Source organism: Artemia franciscana, chromosome 12 (assembly GCF_032884065.1).
Source record: "Artemia franciscana chromosome 12, ASM3288406v1, whole genome shotgun sequence".
NCBI lineage: Eukaryota > Metazoa > Arthropoda > Branchiopoda > Anostraca > Artemiidae > Artemia > Artemia franciscana.
Genome location: NC_088874.1, coordinates 4838886 through 4865365, shown reverse-complemented (window position 1 = coordinate 4865365; position 26480 = coordinate 4838886). Strand labels below are relative to the sequence as shown.

At 34.8% G+C, this 26480-nt stretch overlaps 1 protein-coding gene across 1 annotated transcript in view; it reads left to right on the top strand.

Annotated features, from left to right (window-relative positions):
* The window catches only part of LOC136033606 (vacuole membrane protein 1-like), a 56139-nt gene that overhangs the window by 18419 nt on the left and 11240 nt on the right, over positions 1-26480 (top strand). Inside the window, exons 4-6 of the mRNA XM_065714392.1 lie at positions 11233-11423; positions 13625-13856; positions 18405-18485. Coding sequence (XP_065570464.1) covers positions 11233-11423; positions 13625-13856; positions 18405-18485 — 504 coding nt within the window. The remainder of the gene's footprint in view (positions 1-11232; positions 11424-13624; positions 13857-18404; positions 18486-26480) is intronic.

Genomic DNA, 26480 nt, shown 5'->3' with positions numbered 1-26480 from the left:
GGTAAATAGCCTCCTCATTCTCAACGACATAAAGGTAAATAGTTCCTCCTGATAAATAGGCTCCTCATTTCCAGCCATATAAAAGTAAATAGCTCCTCCTGGTTAATAGCTTTTCGTTCCCAACTACATAAAAGTAAATAGCTCCTCCTGATAAATAGCTTTTCATTCCCTATTATGTAAAAGTAAATAGTTCCTTCTGGAAAATAGCCTCCTCGTTCTCAACAATATAAAAGTAAATAATTCCTCCTGGTAAATAGCCTCCTCATTTCGAATTATATAAAAGTAAATAGCTCCTCCTGATAAATAGCTTTTCATTCCCAATTAAATGAAAGTAAATAGTTCCTCCTGGTAAATAGCTTTTCATTCCCAATTATATAAAAGTAAATAGTTCCTTCTGGTAAATAGCCTCCTCATTTTCAACGATATAAAAGTAAATAGTTCCTCCTGGTAAATAGCCTCTTCATGTCCAACGATATAAAAGTAAATAGCTCCTCCTGATAAATAGCTTTTCATTCCCAATTATATAAAAGCAAATAGTTCCTTCTGGTAAATAGCCTCCTCGTTCTCAACGATATAAAAGTAAATAGTTCCTCCGGGTAAATAGGCTCCTCCTTTCCAACGATATAAAAGAAAATAGCTCCTTCTGGTAAATAGCTTTTCGTTCCCAATTATATAAAAGTAAATAGCTCCTCCTGATAAATAACTTATCATTCCCAATTATATAAAAGCAAATAGTTCCTTCTGGTAAATAGCCTCCTTATAAAAGTAAATAGCTCCTCCTGGTAAATAGCTTTTTGTTCCCAATTATGTAAAAGTAAATAGCTCCTCCTGATAAATAGCTTTTCATTCCCAATTATATAAAAGCAAATAGTTCCTTCTGGTAAATAGCCCCCTCGTTCTCAACGATATAAAAGTAAATAGTTTCTCCTGGTAAATAGACTCCTCATTTCCAACGGTATAAAAGTAAATAGCTTTTCGTTCCCAATTATATAAAAGTAAATAGCTCCTCCTGATAAATAGCTTTTCATTCCCAATTATATATAAGCAAATAGCTCCTCTTGATAAATAACTTTTCATTCCCAATTATATAAAAGCAAATAGTTCCTTCTGGTAAATAGCCTCCTCGTTCTCAATGATATAAAAGTAAATAGTTCCTCCGGGTAAATAGGCTCCTCATTTCCAACGATATAAAAGTAAATAGCTCCTCCTGGTAAATAGCTTTTCGTTCCCAATTATATAAAAGTAAATAGCTCCTCCTGATAAATAACTTATCATTCCCAATTATATAAAAGCAAATAGTTCCTTCTGGTAAATAGCCTCCTCGTTCTCAACGATATAAAAGTAAATAGTTCCTCCGGGTAAATAGGCTCCTCATTTCCAACGATATAAAAGTAAATAGCTCCTCGTGGTAAATAGCTTTTCGTTCCCAATTATATAAAAGTAAATAGCTCCTCCTGATAAATAGCTTTTCATTCCCAATTAAATAAAAGTAAATAGCTCCTCCTGATAAATAGCTTTTCATTCCCAATTATATAAAAGCAAATAGTTCCTTTTGGTAAATAGCCTCCTCGTTCTCAACGATATAAAAGTAAATAGTTCCTCCGGGTAAATAGGCTCTTCATATCCAACAATATAAAAGTAAATAGCTCCTCCTGGTAAACAGCTTTTCGTTCCCAATTATATAAAAGTAAATAGCTCCTCCTGATAAATAGCTTTTCATTCCCAATTAAATAAAAGTAAATAGTTCCTCCTGGTAAATAGCTTTTCATTCCCAATTATATGAAAGTCAATAGTTCCTTCTGGTAAATAGCCTCCTCATTCTCAACGATATAAAAGTAAATAGTTCCTCCTGGTAAATAGACTCCTCATTTCCAACGGTATAAAAGTAAATAGCTCCTCCTGGTAAATAGCTTTTCGTTCCCAATTATATTAAAGTAAATAGCTCCTCCTGATAAATAGCTTTTCATTCCCAATTATATAAAAGCAAATAGTTCCTTCTGGTAAATAGCCTCCTCGTTCTCAACGATATAAAAGTAAATAGTTCCTCCGGGTAAATAGGCTCCTCATTTCCAACGATATAAAAGTAAATAGCTCCTCCTGGTAAATAGCTTTTCGTTCCCAATTATATAAAAGTAAATAGCTCCTCCTGATAAATAGCTTTTTATTCCCAATTAAATAAAAGTAAATAGTTCCTCCTGGTAAATAGCTTTTCATTCCCAATTATATAAAACTCAATAGTTCCTTCTGGTAAATAGCCTCCTCATTCTCAACGATATAAAAGTAAATAGTTCCTCCTGGTAAATAGACTCCTCATTTCCAACGGTATAAAAGTAAATAGCTCCTCCTGGTAAATAGCTTTTCGTTCCCAATTATATAAAAGTAAATAGCTCCTCCTGATAAGTAGCTTTTCATTCCCAATTAAATAAATGTAAATAGTTCCTCCTGGTAAATAGCTTTTCATTCCCAATTATATAAAAGTCAATAGTTCCTTCTGGTAAAAAGCCTCCTCATTCTCAACGATATAAAGGTAAATAGTTCCTCCTGGTAAATAGACTCCTCATTTCCAACGGTATAAAAGTAAATAGCTCCTCCTGGTAAATAGCTTTTCGTTCCCAATTATATAAAAGTAAATAGCTCCTCCTGACAAATAGCTTTTCATTCCCAATTAAATAAAAGTAAATAGTTCCTTCTGGTAAATAGCCTCCTCGTTCTCAACGATATAAAAATAAATAGTTCCTCCGGGTAAATAGGCTCCTCATTTCCAACTATATAAAAGTAAATAGCTCCTCCTGGCAAATAGCTTTTCGTTCCCAATTATATAAAAGTAAATAGCTCCTCCTGATAAATTGCTTTTCATTCTCAATTAAATAAAAGTCAATAGTTCCTCCTGGTAAATAGCTTTTCATTCCCAATTATATAAAAGTCAATAGTTCCTTCTGGTAAATAGCCTCCTCATTCTCAACGATATAAAAGTAAATAGTTTCTCCTGGTAAATAGACTCCTCATTTCCAACGATATAAAAGTAAATAGCTCCTCCTGATAAATAGGTTTTCGTTCCCAATTATATAAAAGTAAATAGCTCCTCCTGATAAATAGCTTTTCGTTCCCAATTATATAAAAGTAAATAGCTCTTCCTGGTAAATAGCTTTTCGTTCCCAATTATATAAAAGTAAATAGTTCCTCCTGATAAATAGCTTTTCATTCACAATTATATAAAAGTAAATAGCTCCTCCTGATAAATAGCTTTTCATTCACAATTATATAAAAGTAAATAGCTCCTCCTGGTAATTAGCTTTCCATTCCCAATTATATAAAAGTAAATAGTTCCTCCTGGTGTATAGCCTCCTCATTCTCAACAATATAAAACTAGACCTACGTTGCCTGAGCAACGTGAAGTGTTGCGGCAACCTTTGTCCGGCCTCGCCGGCTAAAGTGTTGCGAGAGCAACACTTTGGTTTTGTTTCTTCGCTATCGATCAGTAATCACATGATCAAAGGCTATTCCTCAGCGTTGAAAAAACAACAACAAAATATTATCGAAAGAAGGGACTAAATTGACTTTGCAGCCAGTTGAACTTTATCCTTTTCAATCGTAGACATCGTGACGGATGAAAACTTGGAACAATATCTTATATAATCTAGTTGATATTATAAAGCTATCCGTAGCTTTTCACGATCAAAATACCATAAATAACACTCTATTAATTATTACGAAACTGCCTCGTTGTTTTACGTTATCGTTTGTACCCGTTGCGTAAACACTTAACTCTAGGTTACAGTGAGTATGGGTAGGCTACACCAACTAGCAAAAGTTACAAACCCCTCTTCACTAAAGATGATTGTAGCCTAACAGACGATTATTACTTACAAGTCCCCTGCATGTCTTACCATCAAATACACTGGAAACAAATAATAGGTACACCAAATAGCAAAATTTGCAAACCCCTCACTGCCGAAGATGATTATGAGCTAACAGCCGACCTTTCCTTACAAGTCCTCTACATGTCTCACAATTGGTATCGGCTTATTTTTGGTTTCAGTGTGTACCCTACTACTGAAGTTGTCAACCCCTTGAAACTTTCAAACTAGTATATCTCATGAAGGAATTTTGTACCAAAAAATGGATGACATTTACTTTGATCAGCTTATCAAGAGCTATCGATTGCCGTCGAAAAAAAATTCTATCTGTCTTAGTTCAAAAGTTGATTTTTTTTGCCATAGGCCAACTTTCTAGCCCAGGCAAGAGTTCTACGGAGCTTTCCAAAATGTAATGCCATATTCATCAATCCGGCCTGAGGTCCACACTTTCCGTAAAAACCGCACAGGTTAGACCCTTATCAGTTTCCAGGAATAAGCCGACATCGGCGGCATAGGAGAAAAAAAAGGACAAAACCAAAGTGTTGCTCTCGAAACGCAACTAAATAGTTCCTCCTAGTAAATAGCCCCCTCAATCCCAACGATACTACTACTACTACTACTACTACTAATAACTCACTGCAGCACCAAGCCGCCTGAGGCCAACACAGCTACGCACGCTCCTCCTCCAACCTAATCTATTTAAAGCCTCCCTCTTTACACCCTCCCAGGAAGTTCCCATTTCCTTTAAATCCTTATTTATGACATCCTCCCAACCCAGACAAGGACGACCTGCTTTCCGTGTAGCCCCAGACGGTTGGCCAAAAAGGACAATATTCGGTAATCTGTCATCCTTCATCCGTAGAACGTGGCCTAGCCATCTCAACCTTTCTTTCATTATAGCCCCAGAAAGCGGGATTGAACCACACTTTTCGTACAACCTACTGTTTGAAATACGGTCAGTCAGCCGGGTACCCAGAACAATCCGTAGGCAATTTCTCTGGAAAACATCTAGTAAATTTTCATCTGCTTTTCGGAGTGTCCATGCTTCAGAGCCATATTTGACCACTGTCATCACTGTAGCTTCCAATATTCTAATCTTGGTTTGTAGGCTTTTCTTTCTATTCTTCCAAACTTTTTTTAACTGTGAAAAAACACCCTGAGCTTTAGCTATTCTACTTTTAACATCTTCACTGCTCCCACCATCTTTACTAATAATACTACCAAGGTAACTGAAGCTCCCAACCTGATCAATCTTTTCGTTACCTAAGGTCACCTGTTCATCTTCACTTATTCCTAACCTTAGTGACTTAGTCTTCTTAACATTAATTTTCAAGCCTATTTTAGCACCCTGAACTCGTAAAACCTCTAAAAATTCATTCATTTTGCTCACACTTTCATCTAATATGCTTAAATCATCAGCATAATCTAAGTCCAGGAGCGTTCTTCCTCCCCATTTGATTCCATGGTCTCCAATTGCCTTTCCTGTGCTCCTTAAGACGAAGTCCATCAAAATGATCCATATAAAGGGGGATAGAACACAACCCTGCTTAACTCCTGATTTAATACAAAACCAGTTGCTAACCTCATTTCCTACCTTAACCGCAGCAGTATTATTCTCGTACATAGCGCAAATCACTTTAATGTATTTTTCTGGAATACCATATAACGATAAGACCTTTGTTAACGCTGTTCTATCAACAGAATCGAAAGCTTGCTCATAATCGATAAAACTAAGGACCAAAGGTGTTTGACAACGAAGGGACTTCTCAATTATTAACCTAAGAGTGAAAACATGGTCGACACATCCTCTACCTTTTCTAAAACCGCATTGTTCTTCCCTTAAAACTTTATCTACAGCATGTCTCAGTCTAAAAAGTATCATATTACTCAGTAATTTGCTACCTACAGAGACCAGACTAATGCCTCGATAATTCCGACATTCACTCTTGTCACCTTTCTTATACAGTGGTTTAATTAAGGTTTTCCTAAAATCATTGGGTACTTCCCCTTTTTCAAAAATCATGTTCATAATCTTCAGTAGCTTATTCCTAACCTCAGAGCCACCATATTTAAGGAACTCATTAATCATACTATCAGCACCTGGGGCCTTATTATTTTTTAATCCTTCTAGTACTGTCGCTAATTCTTCCTCACTAAACAAATCTTCCTTCACATCCAAGGTATCACAAACTTTTTCATTTTCATCTATATCTTTTCCTGCAACTGTATCTCGGTTTAGCACATTCTCAAAATGTTCCACCCATCTTTCTTTAACTTTTTCCTTATCACTAATTGTGGCCCCATTTCTATCTTTAACTGGGACTAGTCCGGATCGGCTACTCCCTTTCAATTTATTAACATGCCAGTATAATATTTTACTATTATGCCGTCTAGCCGCATCTTCCAGATCCTCAGCAATTTTATCCATCGCCTCCATTTCACATCTCCTTAGTTCATATTTTAATGCTTTCTCCACTTTCTTTACATTCCTTTTATTTTCATACGACCTATCGCTCAGATAATTCTTATACAAACCCCTTCTACTCTCTATTAAACCTAAAGCTTTTTCACTAATATTCCTAGTTGCTGTCTTAGCACTCTTCCCTAGGACACCATCAGCAACTTCACAAATTGTTTTTCTGAAATTATTCCATCCATCTTCCACATTGTCAAATTTTAAACCCTCAAGTTTAGTACTCAACTGTTCCTGGAATTTTTTTCTCAAATTTTCATCCTGAAGTCTACCAACATCATAACTTCCCGGGAGGGAGTTACTCTTCCGAAATTTCAGCTTTAAATTAACCTTAGACACTACTAGATGGTGATCTTTACTTTTAACATCAATAACGGCACTCCTATACACCCTAGTATCTTGTATTGATCCTGCTAGTCTTCTGTTTACAATAACATAATCAATAAGGTTTGCTGTCTTACCATCACGTGAATACCATGTCAACTTATGGGCCATTTTGTGACCAAACACCGTATTGGTTATAACTAGGTTGTTATACCTACAAAATTGCAAAAGCCTATAGCCATTACTGTTTTCTTTTCCTACACCAAAATTACCTAGGCTAGGATACCATCTATCCCTATTTCTACCAACCTGGGCATTAAAATCTCCTAGCAAAAACACCATATTTCTACCTGGTACCCTGTCTATTTGCTCCTGTAACTGTAAGTAAAATTCATCTGAGTCACTAGTATCTCCATCAGTTGGTTCAATGGGGGCATATACTACTATAACTGATACCCTAAACTTTTTAGTCATAAAATGAGCAATTAGTATTCTATTATTAATACCTTCCCAGCCTAAACAAGACTTAGCAGCTTCCTTATTCATCATGAGCCCTACTCCCTGTCTATGTACCCCATCCTTCCTTCCTGAGTAAACAAATTCTATGTCACCTAATCCCAACGATATAAAGTAAATACTTCTTTTTGGGCCACTTGTGGTTCATAGGGCATCTGTAGATGTTTTGTGAAGATTTATTTAGCCGGAACCTGTCCTCCGTCGTTTTTTTTTTCAATTGAGATCGAGCAAGGACCCCATGCTATTATCCACTGCGTTACTTCAGGTCATTCTCAACGATAATCAGTTTTAATACGAAAATCAGATTTAATTATTTTTATAACTCTAGGTTCAAATAAAAAAAGAATGTTGGGATGAGCAATATTCGTCAACTGCGTTAATTAGCTATTTTAATTGCCGTAATCTTCAAACTTTTTAGTCATGAACAGGTTTCTTTTATTAACCTATCACTCATCCTTTGTGTCTGTTACTGTTGTTTAAAGTCATCTGAAAAGTTACCCAGGGAAATTTGAATTTATTTAACACCAATAACGTCCTTCCTCATTAAGTAATTGACAGTTCGTGATTAATGATCGCTCATTATAGACTAATGTACCAAGGTTAGATATCCATACTGAAAGATTTATCATTATTATTTTAATGTAAGTGTAAGTCAGATGGGTTATCATAATAAAAAGGACAGTAATAAAGGAGAAAATGAAGTAAAATATAATGAGAAGATGAGTTTGTATTAACATGGAGCCTGTAACAAGAAAAAAAAAATGTTTTTTTACTTTTGGTTTTTAGAATATGAGTTTTATGTACCCGCCCAGTCGCAAGTGCTTTTTTTTTATCTTTCTTGGGGCGGGTACTGGGATATTAGTTATATGTATTTGGATTATAAAGCGAACTGAACTGAGTAGGTAACACGTGAGGTATTATAAATACCAAAGTTTGAAACTAAAGAATAAAACAGCGTTAGTGAATTTCCCTCTCACTTGAAGTTTGGGCAAAGAATTTGTTCTTATATTCCACAATGACATTCATAAATCAATTTTGAAAGGACGTCTTTTTTGAAGTACCAGATCTAATCCCAATCCTATGAAAAACATCTTATACCCACCTCTTTACAATTCCTGGAGTTTCTTACCTAGACAAATTCTCTTTTTATACGATTTGTATACATTTATGAACAATGGTTCTCTGGATAATACATAGAATTGTTGAACTCGCTTGCGTAAATTAAGAAAACAATGCGTTATTTAGATTTTTCTTTTTATTGACACCGTCATTTTTTACTTTTGCTTAAAAATCTGGAGAGAGTTTCGCTTCTGAATTGATATTTAGAATAAATAACTTAATCTCTGTCATAGTTAGTATATTTAACTGTAGCCCGGACAGTAATTTTGCTGTAACTTCTGAAATGAAAATACTGATGAAATATGGATTAAAAATTATGAAAATCTGACGTATTTTATGAGAAAAGTCTACGTTTTTCCCCCGAAAGTCTTCGGGAAGGTTCAGAATATCCTTCCATTAATTACTATGGCTATCATTACACTTTGTTGTCTTCTTATGATTTCAACAGTATTTTTCCCATTTTACCTCCAGTTTTTACCCAATTTTTTACCCAACCCGGTGTCTCGTTGATGCAGCCTCGCTGATGTTTCCGTTTTATTTCATATCAAGCTGTTACTTTACTTCATTGTTAAGTCTATTTCTGTCATAAATTTTGTTCATAGATAGATGCCAAACGGAGATTGGATTTGAACCTTTAAACTTTTTATGAGTAAATTCCTGCTCTTTTTAATTTTAAAAGTTGCCCTTCACTAAATTAAGAATACAATGTAATTGTATTTACTAAATTAAGTAATTTACTTAATTATATACAATTTTTTTGTATTTACTAAACATTTTTGTAAATATTTGTATTTACTATAATATTATAATAATTGTATTTACTATAATAATATTGATAATAATGATATAATAATAATGATATAATGATAATTTTAATGATAATAATGTAATGTATTTAATAATAATGTATTTACAAATACATGTATTTAATAAATATTTGTATTTAATATATGTTTGTATTTACTAAATATTTTTGTATTTACAATTTTTGTATTTACTTATATTTAAAAATACAAATTTTTGTATTTACTAAATTAAATTATATTCACTAAATTAAGAATGTAATTAAAATATTTTTTTATTGACACTGTCGTTTCTTACTTTTTCTTAAAATTCGTTAATAAAAGTAAAATTACTTTTTACTTTAAAATTCTGGAGAGAGTTAGGCTTCTGAATTGAAAACAAGAAAAAATAACTTTATTTTTGTTATAGTTAGTATATTTAACTATAGCCCGGACAGTAATTTTACTGTAACTTATGAAATAAAAAGTATTTAATTAACTTTCATATAGAATCATAAATGGTTCAGAAGTCAGGATAAAAGTTCAGAAAGCTCGTGTCTGGCTTGTTATCAACTAAATAGCATATGAGGTTGATGTTTTATTCCATACAAAAGAATAAGTAAAGCTAATGTGCAAGATTTCCCTGCCCTTCAACCCCTCCTACCAATCCACGAGAGATACAGGAAGAGTTATATTCCTTCATTTGTAAACATTAGTAGTCAGTGAATTTGTTGTATTGACTCAGTTTTTTGTTTTTTTTGTTTATGATCGGTTATTTTAATATGACAAGTGTCGTCTGACACTATGTGTCGTGTGTTTTTCTCTTCTTTTATTTGACTCTTCTTTTGTTTTTTTTGTTTTGTTTTTTTTTGTTTTTTCACTTCTTTTGTTTTTTCTCTTTTTTCACACTTCTTTTGTTTTTCTCTTCTTTTATTTCTTTTATTCTTTTATTTTTATTTTATCTGATTGTATTACCTGTCGTAAAGCGCTAATTTGGCGCCACGAGCTGTTAAAGTCGTTTTTAAAATAAAAGTATTTCTCTCTCTCTCATCTGCTTCTAAAAAGGCGACTTCATTTTGACAGATCCTGATTTTTTTTTTTTATTTCAGTGCAATTTCATTGAAAATCGCTCTTTCCTGGCACTTTCATTAAAAAAAATTTGAAAAACAATTATCCCCCCCCCCTGGACGATAAATGTATTTTTCTCCGAGTTCCCTTTTTTTTTATTACGTGATTTGCGTTATTTTATACTATTTTTTAAATTACGTTACCCCACGTTACGTTACATTTGTCACGTCCAAGTTGATCCGAACATTGACCCTGCGTCTTATTGCGTGAAGCCACCTTTCTTTAGGTTATGTTGTTCTGGACGGAGCTTGGGTTTTTGCTGCCATCTTAGTCTTCCAGTAATCATCTCTGTATTTACAAAGTTGGGTATGTGTAAATATATACTTTGTCGTATCAACGCCAAAATCAGTGTGACGATCATTATTATTTTTTGCAGATGTATCGTTTGATGAGCTGTTTTTGACGGTTTTTGACTCAGTTTTTTAGTCGATGGTCGGTTTTTTTTTTTAATCTGACAAGTGTTGTCTGACACTGTGTCTCTGTGTCTCTATTTTTTTTCCTTTTTTTATGTGACAAGTTTGAATTAAAATGGATTAGTTGTGGGCATCAAGTCATGGCCAATTGTAAAAAAAGCCAAGACAGATAGTCCAATTGAGTGAGAAGCAAACCTGGCATTAATACCCCCCTTATTAGGCTTGTATAAAAATGTTGTTAGTTCATTTGTTAATAGATATGTCTATCCATTATCCGTCCATGCGTCATTGCTAGGGCAGTAGAACCAAGGTAGATAGTCATAGAGCTAATATAGTGACAGAACCTATAGTTTTGGCTCATAGTAGTTTGTTTATTGTTCACGAATTTTCTGTTAATTATTTTTTTTCTTCTAGTTTTCACTTAGAATAAAAACTAAGTTATGTCTAATTTGTTTTTATTCAATTTTGATAAATATTATCCTTAATTTACTTATTTTCTTTGTCTAATTTACTCAAGAAAGCCTTAATTTCTACTCAACATTTTACACTGTATTTTTGTATTTTGAAGGTATTATAATCTAATTTAAAATTTGTTTATTAGTTACATTTAATCCTTTTAGGTAGTCCAATCAGTGGAAAAGAAGGTGTTATGGTGTTTGTACTGGATAGGATTAGGATTTTTATCATCTGCCGGCTTTGGATTTGGACTTCATACTTTTCTTCTCTATCTTGGCCCACACATAGCCAAAGTAACACTAGCTGCCCACGAATGCGGCACCCTGAACTTTTTGGAACCACCGTATCCTGACGAGTAAGAATTCTCTACAGATTTATTTGCTATTGTCTTTTTTGTAGAGTCCAATGAATTTAGTTCGAACCGTCCGAAACAGAATTGTTGAGTGTAGTAGAGTGGAAGGGGAGATAATTTTCGAGTCTTAAAGAGCTTTGCCCTGTTAGTCAAGTGGAATGTTGAGCCAATTCTGGTAGTGCGTAGCTGTAAGCAGCCAGAAGTTGTAGAGAGGTGGGTGTAAGATGTTTTCCAAAGGGCTGGGATTAGATCTGGCACTTCAAAAAAGACGTCCTTTCGAAATTGATTTATGAATGTCATTCCTGTTTTTTATTTTAAAAATGTTTCCTACACTGTTCTGTCTTTGCCTGTTTACCATTGTTTTTCATACTGCCATTGATTATGTTTGTTTTATTTTTGTTATTCTACCAATATTGGCTTTACTGACTTAATTAATTCCCATCCTGCCTGGTTGACCCACTCGGGGCATCTCTTCTAATGGCATAATACCAGTATTTTCAGTATGTCTCCCTATTTGGCACAGCCCTCGGAAGTACTGGGAAGGAATGGTCGGAAAATTTTCGTGTCAACACTTGGGAGGTCGTTCTCTTGGGCGAGAGGCATTAATACCTCCTATAGAGGCTATTTTGGGCAGTTGTGCTGGGGGCATGTGCTTGAATTGTCCTGACATGCATGAGGGTTTTAGGGTAGTTTAGAGAGGACAGGGACCGATCGTTTGATACGCAATCTAGGTAAGGGATGATTTTTCATCACTGAAAGGAAAAATACATCGATAAAAACTAGTGATGAGCTATTCTAGTAAAATCTTATTGGTTCCGTAATAAGTATTGTATTCAACATTAATACAAAATTCAACAAAAACATCGACAAACTAGTGATGAGCTATTCTAGTAAAATCTTATTGGCTCCGTAAAAAGTATTGTATTCAACATTAATACAAAATTCAACAAAAAGTCGCTATTGATGTAAAAACTAGTGATGAACATCTCTAGTAAAACCTGATTGGTTCCGTGAAAACTTGTGTTTTAACATTAATCCAAAATTCAACAAAAAGTCGCTATTGATGTAGAAACTGGTGATGACCTACTCCAGTAAAATCTGATTAGTTCCAAAAAAAAGCAATAAAAACACCGTTTCTGATGAAAAAAAAGGAGAAAAATTGAAACTGAAAACTTAGACGATAAAAATTATTGCGATGATAAATTGGATGTTTTTGTACAGTAATATCGTTAAGCGCTTTATGGTTTTGTATCCGTAACAGACTTTTTTTTGAGATCCAGAGGGTTTCTAATGTTCTCCAAATATTCGAAACGAAATGAAAATTGAGGATCAGTTTTAAACCTTTTAATGTCACCCCCTCCGTTTACTCTGCTCTTTTAAGAACATTTCCTGAAAAACATAAAAAATACTTTTAAAATCTAGCTTTGCATCAAAAATGTTCGTTTTTTTGTCGTTAAACCTCCCATTCCTCCTTAAGAATAAACTTACAAGTAGGGATTACTTTCCTGGGATAGAGTAAATTGTAGATAATTCGTTTTTTTTTAACAATTTAGAGACACTACGCCTTCTTCAGTATATATTTTGTATTATAAACAGAATTTTTTGTGCGTGTTGTTGTAATGGAAAAATAAGTTAGATATAATTTGAACAAAAAATCCCGAGAAATTAGGTACTTTAAGAGTTTAGGGGGTCTGAGCCCTGGACTCCCCTCCCCTTGCGTACGTCCCTGCAGTACTATTACGACTAACAACTCACCGCAGTGACAAGTGACACCGCAACAACAAGTCACCTGAGCCCAAAATAGCTACACAAGCTCCTACTCCGTCCCAGTCTATTCGAAGCTTTTTTTCTTTACTCTTTTCCAAGAAGTTCCTATTTTCTTTAAATCTTTTCTTACGACTTTTTCCCATTCCTAATCGGGGACGACCTGCTTTTGTTTGGCCCTAGCTGGATGGCCGAAAAGGACGATCTGTGGCAATCTGTCGTTCTTCATCTGTTAAAGGTGCCCTTGCCAGCTCAGCCTTTCTCTCATTACAGCCCTAGAAAGCAGGATAAAATTTAGATTTGTTCTTTTTTCTTCTCAAAGGTCACCTTGAATTTTACCCCATCAGTTTCTTTGGTCCAAAGACTCAAGACTAGGTCAGTTTTTCGGTCCTTTGGTCTCTTTAGTCCAAAGTAGGGTATTGCTTAGTGTGTATTTTTAGGATAATCTGTCCTGACGATGATGGTGGTAACAAAGCAGCCATAACTATATGGAGCATTATGTCAAAAGTTCGCTTAGAAGCCATGATGTGGGGAGCAGGTACAGCAATTGGTGAATTACCCCCATATTTTTTTGCCCTTGCCAAACGACGCTCGGGTGAAGAAATTGAAGGCGAAGAAGAATTGGAAGAATTTACGAAGCTGCAAATAAAAATTAGCAGACACGAGAAATTAGTAAGTTTTTGGTTTTAGGAAAACAATTGAAGCGAAAAAAGAAGATGAGCAACAATTCTTTTAGTTGCTATTCTCTTGTAAATGAACCGACTTTTAGTTTAAACTTCGAATATTTGATTTCTAACTAATTGGCTATCTAAGGAGAAATTATAATGCCATTGGGTACAGAGAAGCATGCATGATTTGTTTTGGGAAAGGTTAATGAAAAACAAATTACAATTTGAGTAAGAAGCGCACAGCAATTCAGAAAGTATAGGATTTTGGGGGAAGGGAGCCCCTGAGCCACCCCTCTTTTTGGGTAGGTCTCTGGTTAGATACGTCTTTTTCATACGTTTACTTTTGTCCATGCCGAATTTACTGTACGACCAATAAGTTAAAGACAAAATAACCAGTCGCATATAAAAACGTCATTGCTGCCGTTTTGAATTTTACTAGAAAAAAAAAATAATAAAAGATCTAAGATAAAAAATAAATAGAAAGAATTTTTTTTTGATTTCTTGAACCTATTTTGAGCATTTGAGCATAACTAAAGAAAATATTTTATTTGACATTTCTAAAGGTTGGGCTATTTTAAAGAAAAAGTCAACTCGCTTTTGTAATTCTGTGTGAATGAGTAATTCTGTGTAAATGAGGTCTCTGTCTAGACCTCAAAGAAAAGTTCTATCAGTTGTTATATATTTCTGTATTTTGATTAGATTTACCGGCAATTCTGTGTACCCATTGGAGTGTACCGTCTTATCCCGAGGTGGGGGGGGGGAGCCAAAAATACTTTGATCTCGTAGAAACCAAAATTTTACCGAAATTGGCATGTTTTAAGAAATTTTGTAAAAAAAAAACTGGAAAGCGGAGCTCAAAAATGGAATTGATGACATTCAGACAAAGCTGAATTACAGCTATGAAATGATAATAAAATTGTCTCTGGATTCAACCATGAAAACCGTAGGACTACAGAAGGATAGCATTCAAATCTTGTACAGGGAATATAAACTTTAAAAATTGAAGCATCTAACTTCACTCAGCCTTAATTCTCGTTAATTAAGGTCTGGGTTCAGAAACACTATGTTCAATCCTCTGCAAAAAATAAAAAGACACGCGTCATAGGGTATTCCTTACATCAGTGAAAGGTGTCAGAAAGAGAATAGCAAAATGTATAGCAAAAATGTACAAAAATTGTACAAAATAAAGTTGTAAAAAAAAAATTGTACAAAATTGTACATGTACAAAAATTGTACAGGTGGACAATCTATTAGCGTAAGTTGTGTACAGCAGAAATTGAATGGACAGAAAAGTAAATCTGAAGACAGGAGACAGGTTTTTATCTTGATCTAGTATGAAGGAGTGTCATGTACAGGAGTATGTTGGTGGGTTTTTGGCTATAATTTTGAGTCCCATATTGTGATCCCTTTATTAGACTAGAGTATCCCTTTATTAGATCCCTTTACCAGAATCCCTTTATTAGACCTTTTGTTTCAAAGATATGTGTCGCTTTTTACTGGTATTCATTTTTTTTGCTCTTTTTAGCAGTTCATACCTAATCGGAGGGGAGGGTACAGTAGGGCATTTTCTTTCCTTGAATTGGCTGGAAGAAGCAATTTTTCTCTGACAAAATTGATAGTGGACTAAAACGCCCTTTTCCTTAATCGAATCCCTTCTCCCCTTGAAAAGAAGTTGACTGAACCTCCTGTTGTTTCGACGTCTATGCATTTCTATAGTTCGGCCTATGTTGTGGTCTAATTACTTTGATAGCTAAACTCAAAGCAAATATTTGACTTAGACAATAGCCAGTCTTAGTCCACGAGACTCGAAGCTTAACTATTCAAAATCTTTGGGGGGGGGGGGTATTCTACTAAATTAATGGTAATTATTTTATCAACTATTATAACCGCTAAGACTTTGGATTCCGGTAAAAATTGACAAAATTGGAATAAAATCGGTAACTGGTAAAATTATAAATGGTAAAATCTTTTAACTTTGTAAAAGTTTCAATGTCGCCTTTTTAACTTAGAGTTCGGTACCTTTTTTCCATTTTGCTCGGAACTAAATAATATTCTTCGCTTCCTGATATCAATTGATCAAGACCAACAGAGAAAATGTTTGGAATTTCTAAAAGCATCATGTGATATAATTTTGACGTCTTCCGGGGGGGGGGAGAGGTAAACCACTTTTTGCCACCTAATGTACATCTCGGAGCGCTAAGTACGCCGCACATTTTCCCGTATTCTTTTTTCGGTACCTTTTTTAATGTTAATTTACCGTGAGATAGATAGATATTTAAATATTTATTAAGTATACTCAAAATGCATACGTTTTTATGCTCATATATATATATATATATATATATATATATATATATATATATATATATATATATATATATATTCCAAACAAAAAAAGAACTAAAAAAATATTTCTTAGGAATTATTTTATAGGGTTAATTTAAGGGAGATCGGTCACAGGTTTTCCAACTAGATGTTATAACTTCTTTTTTTATCAGCACAATTTCTAGTTACGATTGAGACTAAATTCTAAATTTTTGGTCCAGTATGTTGCAACCTAATCCTAATCGTGCTATTGGTCTTAATTCAAAAGATATATCAAATTGTGTGATTCTGGGTAACCGTGGACTTACTAATCAGCTGAACCAGTCGGCTTAACTAGTTCAATTTAGACATCAAGAAAATGGTAATATTTTCTGACTGAGTTAATGATATTACCTGACCACCTCGTATGGCTAGAGAGTTAGTTCTCTCCTCCCTTCTCTTTTCCCCCTTTATCTTTCCATTTCAGTTTGTTTAATTAATTTATTTTTATTGGCATGGAATTCTTGCTGTTGTTGTTTAAATATTTTTTTCTTGTCCTTCTGTTTAATGTAGTGCTATTATTTAATGTGGAACAAGGCCAAACTCCAGGATCTTCTTAATACTATCCGTGAAAATGCTAGCCGACTTGGGCTCAAGATCAACACGGAGAAGACAAAGAGTATGGCAACAACCGATTCCCCTCTGGACATGAAATGCGGAGATTCAACCATCGAGCAGGTCGTGGAGTTCAGGTACCTCGGCAATACTGTGGAGAATTCAGGATCAAGTGAGCGAGAAGTGCAGCAGAGGATTGGGCAAGCCAGTGGAGCTTTTAACCGACTAAAGCCAGTATGGCGATCGAAAAAGTATTCCCTGAAGCTGAAATTGAGGCTATTTAACAGCAACGTCCTTTCTGCACTTCTCTACAGCAGTGAGTGCTGGAAGTTGAATCAGCTACAAGAAAGACGGATCCTAGCCTTCGAAAACAACTGCCTTCAGAGGATCCTGAACATCGACTGGAGGGATCACGTTACAAACCAGATAGTCCGCTCTATCTCAGGCCAGCCCAGGGTCACAGACGTCATCCGGCAACGTAGATGGCTATACCTTGGGCACGTGATCCGTATGAAGGAAGACAGGATCCCTAGGCAGATCCTAGAGTGGCAACCCCAGGGAACTCGCAGGAGAGGTTGACCCAAGAACACGCTGCGTCGCACCTACCAACGGGATTTTTCGAACATCCACACGACGATCCAGCCCCAGTGGGAAGATGTTTGGGCAGCGGCGCACATGCGGGATGACTGGCGGCTCTTCGTGGATGCCCTGGGTGCCTCTGGCGGCACAGGAGGATCTAAGGTCTAAGGTAAGGTATTATTTAATGTTATGTTTAGTGTCCCACTCTCGCATGCCAAAAAGCTTTTGTAGGGGTCTAAACCTTTGTTATTTTTCTATGTTTTCTTTAAATGAATTAATTTACTGATTGATTATTTCACCTTTTTGTAAGCAGCATGGCTAAAGGAATTTGTTTTTACTTTTGTAATTTGAATTCATTTTATTTGACCCTTTACCGAACGGGCTGAGAAGTATCCATTAGCCTAAATTGGGGGGATGTAACATTCACCAGTCTAGATTTTTCGCCCCACTCCCATAGATTTAAAAAAAATATCTGTTTGGGGGTATTTTCATTGAAAAGGCTGTTTTTGAATATTATCATTAAAAAGTGTTGAAAATGACAAACCTCTCCCTTTGGTACTATCTTAACTGGGTGCGATAAATATTCCGGTTCCAGGAAGAAGAGAGGTGAAGAGGGTAAAATGCTAATGTTTATAATGTATATTTAGAAAGAATAGGTTATAGAATTTAATATAATTATGCAATTTCATTGATAGATAAAATAGATAGGATTTTATCCTCCTAGATTTTAAGAATACTGTTTATCAGATATTTTCGTAGAAAACACCGGTTCTTTAATAATTTCATCGGAAAAATTAATGTAAAGGACAAACTTGCCCCCCTGGGTTTTGAAACACATTTCCTTACCCCCCCCCCCCCCTCAATTGGCGATATATGAAACTGGCTGTGAAAAATGTTTAGGTTGCAGGAAGCAGTGGTGGTGAGAGCGTAGTATCGTGAAAAATTTTAATTTGGTAATTTTTGGTAATTTGGTAAGGTGTACTGTGGAAGAAGAAGAGTTGACCATGAGGTCGACCCAACATGATGGAGCTAATGCATGATTTGTCTGTTTTAGAGCTTTTACGAGAAGATGAAGCTAACCGTGGAGCGATTTGTAGAGAAAGTTGGATTTTTTGGCATTCTTGCATGTGCGTCGGTAAGTCATACCTTTTCTAAAATTTCCTTATCTATGAAAATTCTTGTACACCATCTGTTCTTAATGAACCAACCTATAGAGATTCCTGACCTTTGATTTCTAATGGTAATTACTTCCGGGTTGCTGCGGTCAAGGGTCAGCGAAAGTTTAAGACAGTGGTTATGTGTTTGAAAGCTATTATCAAATTTTGTATTGAGAAAAATAAACAAAAACTGTGATAATTTTAATGCGGAAAAGGGAAAAAATTTGGTTTTGGCCCAAATATTCTAGTTATTGGTATTTTACTGCAATGCGCCTTTGTGTTCTATTTTTTCAAAAACTACTTCAAGATTACTAATTTATTTTATTTTTTTACACCCTTTTTTACAATTCCTAGACTTGGTTCGAGAATTAATATTAACACTATTGACAAACGAACAATAAATTTAATTTCTGCTAAAAGCGATGATTGGAGCCCAGTTCAGTGTCATCTAATGGATTAATTATTATTTTCCCCCTTTTCGTCACGATCATCTCTGGTCACACCACTAATAATTAATGTTGATTATAATAAGTAATAATAATTGTTATAATTATAAATGTATAATGCATGTTATAATATAAAATATATTATAATAATGTTATAATAATATAATGTTACAATATAAATGTTATAATGAGAAATATTATAATAAATAACACATGTAATAATAATAACAACAAATATTAATGTCGATTAGTGCTGAAAAAAAGCGACAACTCTTTAAAAGGAAATCCATATTTTTCAAAGACAATGACACCTTCAATATTTTGAAATTCCTGGTCATGGTGAGAATAGGGGGGGAGGGGTATATCTGTTAATGTTACTGATCTCGTTTAGAGTGCAACTCTAAAATTAAGGGATTTTTACCATTTAACAAGAGCTAAGAGCTTTTATGGCACTTGTGACGAGGCAAGAAGAACTAAGAGCCAAGAGATCATATGGTATGAGCTCTAACAAAATTCTAAGAATCAATAGATTGATTTAAAAGGAAAATCAGAGGCTTAATGCCGGTCAGGATTTAAAATAAGGGCTCTAAGTCACGATATCCTTCTAAATATCAAAATTCATTAAGATCCGATCACCCGTTCGTAAGTTAGAAGTACCTCATTTTTTTCTAATTTTTCCTCTCTCTATAGTTCCCCAGATGGTCGAATCTGGGAAAACGACTTTAACAGGTCAAATTGTGCAGCTCCCTGGCACGCCTACCAATTTTCATCGTCCTAGCACGTCCAGAAGCACCAAACTCTCCAAATCACTGAACCCCTCCCCCAACTCCCCCAAAAAGAGCGAATCCAGTACGGTTACGTCAATCATGTATCAAGGACATTTGCTTATTCTATCCACCAAGCTTCATCCCGATTCCTCCACTCCAAGTGTTTTCTAAGATTTCCCTTCCAACTCCCCCCAATGTCAAAAATCTGGTCAAGATTTGAAATAAGAGCTATGAGACATGAATTCCTTCTAAATATCAAATTTCATGAAGATCCGATCACTCCTTCGTAAGTTAAAAATACGTCATTTTTCTAATTTTTCATAATTAACCCCCCCCCCCAATAGAGCGGATCCGTTCCAATTATGTAACTCACGCATCTAAGACCTTTGCTTATTTCCCCCCCCCAAGTTTCATCCCGATCCCTCCAATCTAAGCGTCTTCCATGATTTTAGGTTCTCCCACCCCAAACTCCCCCCAATGTCACCAGATCCGGTCGGGACTTAAAATAAGAGCTTTGAGACACGATGTCCTTCTAAATATCAAATTTCATTGATCACCCGTTCGTAAGTTAAAAGTACCTCATTTTTTCTAATTTTTCAGAATTAACCCCCCCCCCCCCAACTACCCCAAAGAGAGCGGATCCGTTCCGGTTATTTCAATCATGTATCTAGGACTTGTGCTTATTTTTCCCACCAAGTTTCATCCCGATCCCTCCACTCCAAGTGTTTTCCAAGATTTTAGGTTTCCCTCTCCCAACTCTCCCCCTCCCCAATGTCACCAGATCCGGTCGGGATTTAAAGTAAGAGCTCTGAGACACGATATTCCTCTAAATATCAAATTTCATTGAGATCCGATCACCCGTTCATAAGTTAAAAATGCCTCATTTTTTTCTAATTTTTCAGAATTAAGAAACTACCCCAAAGAGAGCGGATCCGTTCCGGTTATGTCAATCATACATCTAGGACTTGTGCTTATTTTTCCCACCAAGTTTCATCCCGATCCCTCCACTCTAAGTGTTTTCCAAGATTTAGGTTTTCCCCTCCCAAATCCCCCCCCCCCACCCAATGTCACCAGATCCGGTTGGGACTTAAAATAAGGTCCTGAGACACGATATCCTTCTAAATATCAAATTTCATTGAGATCCGATCACCCGTTCGTAGGCTAAAAATGCCTCATTTTTTCGGGAAAACGACTATTTCTAATTTAATCTGGTCCGGTCCCTGATACGCCTGCCAAATTTCATCGTCCTAGCTTACCTGGAATTGCCTAATGTAGCAAAACCGGGACAGACAGACAGACAGACAGAATTTGCGATTGCTATATGTTACTTGGTTAATACCAAGTGCCATAAAAACAGGTTACAACTTTGTTATTTGAAGATTTACTATACTCCAGTTTTATCCTTTCAGCTTTAAGATGTCTTAAAAGTTCGGTGTTAAAGCTGACGTACGGGTTTTTATAATTCTCTGAAGACTCCCTTTGTAAATTTGGGATGCAAATTTAGTGATATATTTAATAAATCTTAATTTATTAAAAAAATTACAAAATGTTACTAAAAGTACTTCTGTCTTTGTCTGTTAACATTCTCATTTGGACATTACTTATTATAGTTACTTAATATAACTAATGAACTAATATTACTAAGTTATTACTTAATATAACTAATGAAATTCTCCAAGATAACTTTTGGTTGTCTCACTTCTTCTAACCACTATCATTGATCGCAAAGAGGGGTGATATTTCACGAAAATGTAGGAGGGGGGAGGATATATTTCCAAGATCTTGGAGGGGTAATTTTGTTGTGTTTCAGTGTTTTCAACGGAATTACCAAAATGATATTTTTCTATAAAACACCAAAAAGAAAGTGTTTTCCAAATCTTAGGGAAAAAGGGGAGGGGTCCATTTGGTGTCACTGATTACATAGTTTTTAAGACTTTTAGCTAATGTTTTAAGTTATAATAATTATAAGATGATTTTTTTTTTTACTTTAATGGCTATCATATGCAACATTCAGCACACCGTTCACATGGTTTAAGTTTTATATTTTAAGTTCTAATAAAGATAAGGTAGCAATTTTTTAATGCTGTGACAAGTACCTTTCGGGCCATTGAATTTTTTATATATTTTAACCATTTAGTTATATTTTAAATTTTAATAATTATAACCTAATAAATTTTAAGGGATGCCACACGCACCCTTCAATACAACGTTCATATTTTTCTTATTTCAGAATTGTAGCTAATCTTTTAAGTTTTAATAACCGTATTTTGCACTTCCTGGCTGAAGGGCCTTGAGATGGAGATCAGCGCCGCGGGTTCAGACCTTAAGGGTCTAGTGCTGCATCCTTTACCTTTTTGTAAACTTTCCATCTCAAGCACCATTCAGCACAATGTTACTCGGTTCAAGTTTTACAGTTTCGGAATTTTAGCCGGATATTTTAAGTTATAATAATTTTAAGACGATAGTTTTTCAATGGGTGTCACAAGTAACGTTTGCACTATTCAATTGTTTATACTTTTTTTTTTCAACTGACTGTCACAAGCAATCGTTAACCCACCATTCAAATTCTTGTATTTTCAGAATTTTCGGTAATATTCCGCATTTTAGTAAACATGTAATAAGGTTTCTTTTAAAGACTCTCACAAGGTCTGAGAGACCCGAAGTTGCTTCATTTGTCAAAGAATTTTTCAACGCCTCTGTCAAAGTATTAACTGCGATATGTTAAAATAAGAGACAAAATAAAACAATAATAATAAATTATTTGGTATCCGATCTAATTAATAACTGTATGAAGTTGATTAAGATTGGTTTGTGTTACTTCAAAATACGGGTTGTGAATTTTTGGGATGAGAAAAACTTAAGAACCATCTGGTTAAAAAAAAGTTATATTGATGATCGGTTCAATTGGTTTCCTCCTATCTGAATTTGTTCTTAGTATATTTAAAAGTTTTCTCTTCGGAATCATCTTTGTTGTTTTCTTTTCCTCACTGACAAAAATCAGTTGGAATATGAGCTTTTTGTATCGTTCACCACTTGCCCTACCTGGGTTCGGCACATGTTTGTGCCCGCTAAAGGTTATACGCCATATTTGGCTTCGCCGTGTATTGGGTTTGTCGTGCGGTACACGCCATATGTTAGGTTCGCCTTGCGTTATACGACATATGGTGGGTTAGCCAAACATTATACGCCATATTTGATTTCGCCATATATTGGGTTCACCATACGTTATACGCCATATGTTTTATTCGCCATACGTTATACGCCATATTTGGATTCGCCATATGTTTCATGTCTAAGCAAATCTTGTCTTTGTAAACAGCGGCTTACAAACAATTTAGTAATTTTATTTACGTTTTGCTATCTACTATTCATGTATATAATTATATTCATGTAATTATATTCATGCATATAATCGTCCTGGCCGAATGGGCTGGTGCGCTGGATTCGGGATCCCTTGCCTGAGAGGTCGCGGGCTCGAATCCCGTTGTACCCAATTCTACAGTTTGGGACGGGGGTTTATATGCATGTATATTTTTTTTATCTGTAAATTTTTTTTGAAAATGGCACTACAATTTCGTCTAGAAATTGACATTCTACCATTTTCCGGTGTGAAAAAGCGATCTAGATAAGTCATGACTTTAAGAAAAAATTTTAGGGTCTTAGTTGTGAAAAATACTATCCATATGAGTGACAAATATGAGTCACAAATACTATAGTGGATATGTTATAACAATGTGAATAGTATATGGAATAGTTATAACAATATTTTGCAGAAGAAGATCATCTGTGCTTAATATTTTAGAAAGATTTTTACAGTTTAATTTGATTGTCTATATAATTTGTCGGTATAATGTAAAACGTTTTCTAAATAAAATAAAATGACATTAACTTTGTTTTGCGAAAGAGATTTTTAAAAAAACGCCTTTCCTTTCACCAGGTGAAGCTCAGTCTCCCGGTACTAACTAGTACAAAATAAAGCAGATAAGTCGCTAACTGATATCATGGTTGCAGCAGTAGCTGCAACCTAGTGAAGAAGGAACCACGGCCCATAGTAACCAACAATCAAAAACGCGTTACAAAAAACTGGCAAGTTGGAAAAAGAGCGATTTTTAGCTGATTCAGGAATGGTGACTATTATTTGGATTTCCAATCTATATACTAATAGTACAAAAACTCACCGTGGCACCAAGCACCTGAGGCCTACACAGCTGCGCTCCTCCTTCATCCCAATCTATCCAAAGCCTCCATCTTTAAACCCTCCCAAAAAGTAACCATTTCTCTTAAATCTTTCTTTATGAATATATACATGCTATGGAATAAACTACAGTTGGAATTTCTGCAGACGAGACCTTTTTCTTGTTTTTTGATTTTTATCGCCGTTGATCTCCCTCGTTAAGGTCTTTTCTGGTGCCAAAGAATTTTTTTATTAGTAAAGTATTTTTATGCAAAACTGATCATCGAAATCAGTTAGTTTCTGAAACGACGACCGATACTCGTTTATTTTTAGTCCACAAATTACAAATTTGAAATACAAATTACAAATACAAAAATTTAAAATAGAAAACTAGTTTTTGCACCTATTCGGCAATCCTTTTTTTCTTTTTGTAGCTAATATGACTGCAAAAGTAAATCAAAAGAAATAAACTAAAATCAGAATGAATGAAAGAAAGAAATTAGAAACGTTTAAACAAAAAGTACAAATACAAATTAAGTATTTCTATGGATTGCTTCCACTAATTTAACAATCATAATTCTATTTCTTCTACCAGTTACTGTAAAATTGGTGGTATTAAAAGACTGTTTAGGTCGGACAATAGTTTTGGTAAGGTGAGTTTGTAAACGTTAAAAAGCATGCCGTAAAAAAATCTGTTTGTCTGATCTGAATCAAAATTAATAATATATAAAATAGGGCAGGCCCTGTGTGCATACTTCTTACACGCCCTCTTTATTACGTCTAAAGTGGGTATAATACATCAAGATTTTGGCCTAAAAAATTGTTTCCGTGGAGAATTTTCAAAATTCATCAGTTACATGATTACATGCTTATCGACGGTAAGACTATATCTGGGAGGGGGGTTCGAACCCTCCCCCGAAATGTCAGGCCAGCTCGTAAAAACGTAGCAAAAATGCATATAAAAAATTTTTGGTACTTATAAATTATACGAAAAACACTCGAGAAGTTGGATCGTGAACATGAGACATTGCCGAGTTATCACGCTGTGCATACTAGACAATTAACTGCGGTCTAGTGGGAAACTACATTGTAGCTATATTTTAAGTAAATATTTAGTTTGTATTTGGGTTAGGTTAGTTTAGGTTACGTATTTAATACAATGCACTCTGGTTGGCCCCTCTTCCACAATTCTTCGTTGTAGTTTTCACAATTTTGCTAATAAAGTATTATATTTTCATCATATTTAGTTTTATTTCATTAGCATTAACCAAACTTCAATATTCTAGTAAATCTTAATCCAGTAAGTCATCTAAAAATCTTAATTCCCGTAGGAACCAAGGACAAAACAAAATGTGAACGTAATTGAAAATTTGGAAATGGCGTGAAAAAACTACCCTTCGGCCCAATGCGAAAAAAAAAATATGGTTTAACTTTTAGCAAATAACGTAGACATTCACTGAAACTACAAGAGCCTCTATATTGAAATGTACCTTAGCCCCTTTATTCTACTAAAACGATGTATTCGATGGACCAATCTTGCCCAGAATTAGGGCTATGAAACAGATAAGTTGAGCAGATAAACAGATAATAGAACATTGAACAGATAAACAGATAACTACTTTAGCCCCTTTATTCTACTAAAATGATATAGTCGATGGACCAATCTTGTCCAGAAGTAGGGCTGTGAAACAGATAATTTGAATTGATAAACAGATAACAGAACGTTGAACAGATAAACATATAAGTTTCTTAGCCCCTTTATTTTACTAAAATGTATATTTGATGAGCCAGTATTGCCCAGAAGTAGGACTTTGACACAGATAAGTTGAACAGATAACAGAACATTGAACATATAATAGACAGACAGATAAGTACTTTAGCCCCTCTATTCTACTAAAATGATAATTTCGATGAACTAATCTTGCCCAGAAGTAGAGCTGTAAAGCAGACAAGTTGAACAGATAAATAGTCTCTTGATTCTACTAAAATGATATATTCGATGGACTAATTTTGTCCAGAAGTAGGGCTATAAAACAGATGAGGTGAACAGATAAACATATAATAGAACATTGAACAGATAAACAGATAAGTACCTTAGCCCCTTTATTGTACTAAAATCAGATATATTTGATGGACCAATCGCTTGCCCAGAAGTAGGGCCGAAAAAAGCATTGCGTTTTTTTTATGGACTCTTAGATTTGATGGGGGAGGGATAAATATCTATGTTGACGGACTGTTCAGATAGCTAAGAAACAAACTCACTTCTAGGATCAGAACTTGATCCTGAATCCAAATAAGATATTCGTTTCCGTTGGAAATTCAATTTTAAGCTCTTTACGGACCCTCAAAGATGATACCATTTTCTCTTATTTTACAGACGGTATATATACCTGTTTTAGCATCAATCTTGTTACAAACTGGTTTACCTATAAATTGAATTGACAGTGACCAAATCAAAAATCAATAAATGCATGGGAAATATATAACTACGGGCTATATATTGGGGTAAGGTTAGAAAGGGTATGTTTGGTTAAAATTGAACACCGAAAACGAATATCATATTCAGGATGGATTCATATTCAGGAT